The 2,044-nt window shown below is 64.5% G+C and overlaps 1 protein-coding gene across 1 annotated transcript in view; it reads left to right on the top strand.

Moving 5' to 3' along the window:
* Window positions 1-489: 489 nt before the first annotated feature.
* Window positions 490-2,044, top strand: part of LOC106722599 (solute carrier family 52, riboflavin transporter, member 2-like) — a 6,249-nt gene continuing 4,694 nt past the window's right edge. The window contains exons 1-3 of the mRNA XM_025212737.1: window positions 490-687; window positions 1,510-1,721; window positions 1,974-2,037. Of these exons, the coding sequence (XP_025068522.1) occupies window positions 1,592-1,721; window positions 1,974-2,037 (194 nt within the window). The 5' untranslated portion in view covers window positions 490-687; window positions 1,510-1,591. The remainder of the gene's footprint in view (window positions 688-1,509; window positions 1,722-1,973; window positions 2,038-2,044) is intronic.

Below are 2,044 nucleotides of genomic sequence, written 5' to 3'. Positions count from 1 at the left end.
GCTTATGCAGGGGGTCGGACTCGATGATCTATTGAGGTCCCTTCCGACCCTAACATCTATGAATCTGTGAATCTATACGTTTCTTCCTTGTACTACGACCTGGCGAGTGGTTCCTTTCGACAGTGCCGGAGCACCAAAGTTTGACGCCCCGGGGAAAGCCTGCAGCCCTCCCTCGTTTCCTGCATCTGCTCGAGCTGGGGGGGTGGATGTAGGGCCGTTTCCTGTTTGTTCTACCCTGGAGCTGCACAGGGTGAGCGAGGCTGGGCTGGGGGTGTCGGCAGGGGCCAGCGGGGTCGGGGTGCTGAGGCCTGGGGGACACTTACCCGAGTGTCATCCTGCGATGTGCCCCCACCTTGCTCTGGTCACGGGTGTGCAAGAGGCAGGGCATCAGGCGGGCTGGCTGCCTGCGCGGAGCACACTGAAGCCTGTGGAGCCGGGGGTGGGAGGCCGACGGGCACGCTCCCAGCTGTGATGGCAGCGATGGGCAGGACATGCTGGGCCCCCGGAGGCTGGCTCCAGCTCACCTGGACAACACCCCAGCGTGCAGAATAACCCGTTGTCTGTCTCCATCTCTCCCAGCGATAGCTGGCTGCCTGCAGGGGCCCTGGCACCGACGGCACCCGGCTCCTCATATCTCTGCCTGCAGTAGCCCAGAGCAGCTCTGTCGTGGATGCACCAACTTATCAGGTACCAGACACATGCACCCTGGTGTCCCCTCTACCCTCCGCTTGAGAGACGGGCTGGACTAGGGGCCTTGCAGGGGTAACTTCACAGAGCTGCAGCATTTTCCTCCACTTGGCTGTGGATGGATTCCAGTCCAAACTGGTCACGCTTGGCTTCTAGTGGCCAGAGGCTCGGCCTGGGGGTGCCCTGGGCTTGGCATGCAGGACCCCTTGCAGGCGGCTGGGAAGCTGCAAGCAGCCTGGGCTCCGTGGTTGGCAGCAGCTCCCCAGAGCCGGGGTTGGGTGCAGCCGGCAGGTTGCAAACAGCTGCTCCAGGTTCTGGCAATCTTTGCTGTACCAGCACGTGCACGCGTGCCTCGGAGTGGGCAGTGACGGGGGGCCTGAGGCAGCGCAGCCCTGGTCTCTCCCATGCTGTGGCACAGAGGTGATGGCTGTGCAGTGCAGCTGTTTGCAGCCCAGAGCCCAGTCACCAGCTTTGTGCCGGCAGCCGGGGAGAGGCCGGGGTTGTGCTGCCTCAGGCGCCCTGCACTGTCTGCTCCGAGGCGGGCACACAGCCATTTGCAACCTCCTGGCTGCAGCCAGCCCCAGCTGTGGGTAGCTGCTACCAACTGCAGAGCCCAGGCTGCTTGCAGCAGGTCTTGCAGCTGAGCTGTCCGATTCCCACCCGCTCCAAGCCCAGCCCCGCTACTGAGATGAGGCTGGCGCTGCCCCTTGCCAGGAGCACTGCACCTTTGCGGGCTTCGCTGTGCGGGGTGGGTGGTGGCGCAGCAGGTGCACCCATATATACTAATATGCAGTGCATTTTGTTTTTCTGGCCCCTTCGAAGGTAGACATTGTGCCGCGGTGCAGGCTCTGGCAGCTGTGCTGACCCGGACCCTGCTCTCCTCCCCAGCGCCCGTGCTGACGGGATGGTTGCTCGCGAGCCGTGCCACGCGGCACTGACCCACGTGCTGGTGGCCCTCTTCGGCATGGGCTCCCGGGTCCCTGTGACCTCCCTCTGGGTGGAGCTGCCCGTGGTGGTGAAGTCACTTCCAGAAGGTGAGGAGCAGGGGGCTGTAGGGCGAGGGTGGGGGGTCCAGCTGGGAGTTCGTGGAGTCTCTGGCCATGGGTTTCAGTGGGGAGCCTGGGCACTGGGGTGGGATAGAAGTGCTTAGAGACTGCTCCAAGCCTGGGAGACCCCCAGTCCCAGGGCCCAGCCCGTGTGCTGTGGAGTTGGGCTGCCCGCTGTGCCAGGAATGGGGGGTCCAGGGAGGCGTCTCTGCTCCTCACCCTCTCTTCCTCTCCCCGCAGGCTGGAACCTGCCCGCCTACCTCTCTGTCCTCATCGCCCTGGGCCCCCTGGCCCTGGCCCTGGGGCGCACG

This window comes from Alligator sinensis, unplaced genomic scaffold (genome assembly GCF_000455745.1).
Source record: "Alligator sinensis unplaced genomic scaffold, ASM45574v1 scaffold1054_1, whole genome shotgun sequence".
In the NCBI taxonomy this organism is placed as follows: Eukaryota; Metazoa; Chordata; order Crocodylia; family Alligatoridae; genus Alligator; species Alligator sinensis.
Note: the sequence above shows the minus strand (reverse complement) of the source record. Positions and strands in the feature narration are given on the sequence as shown.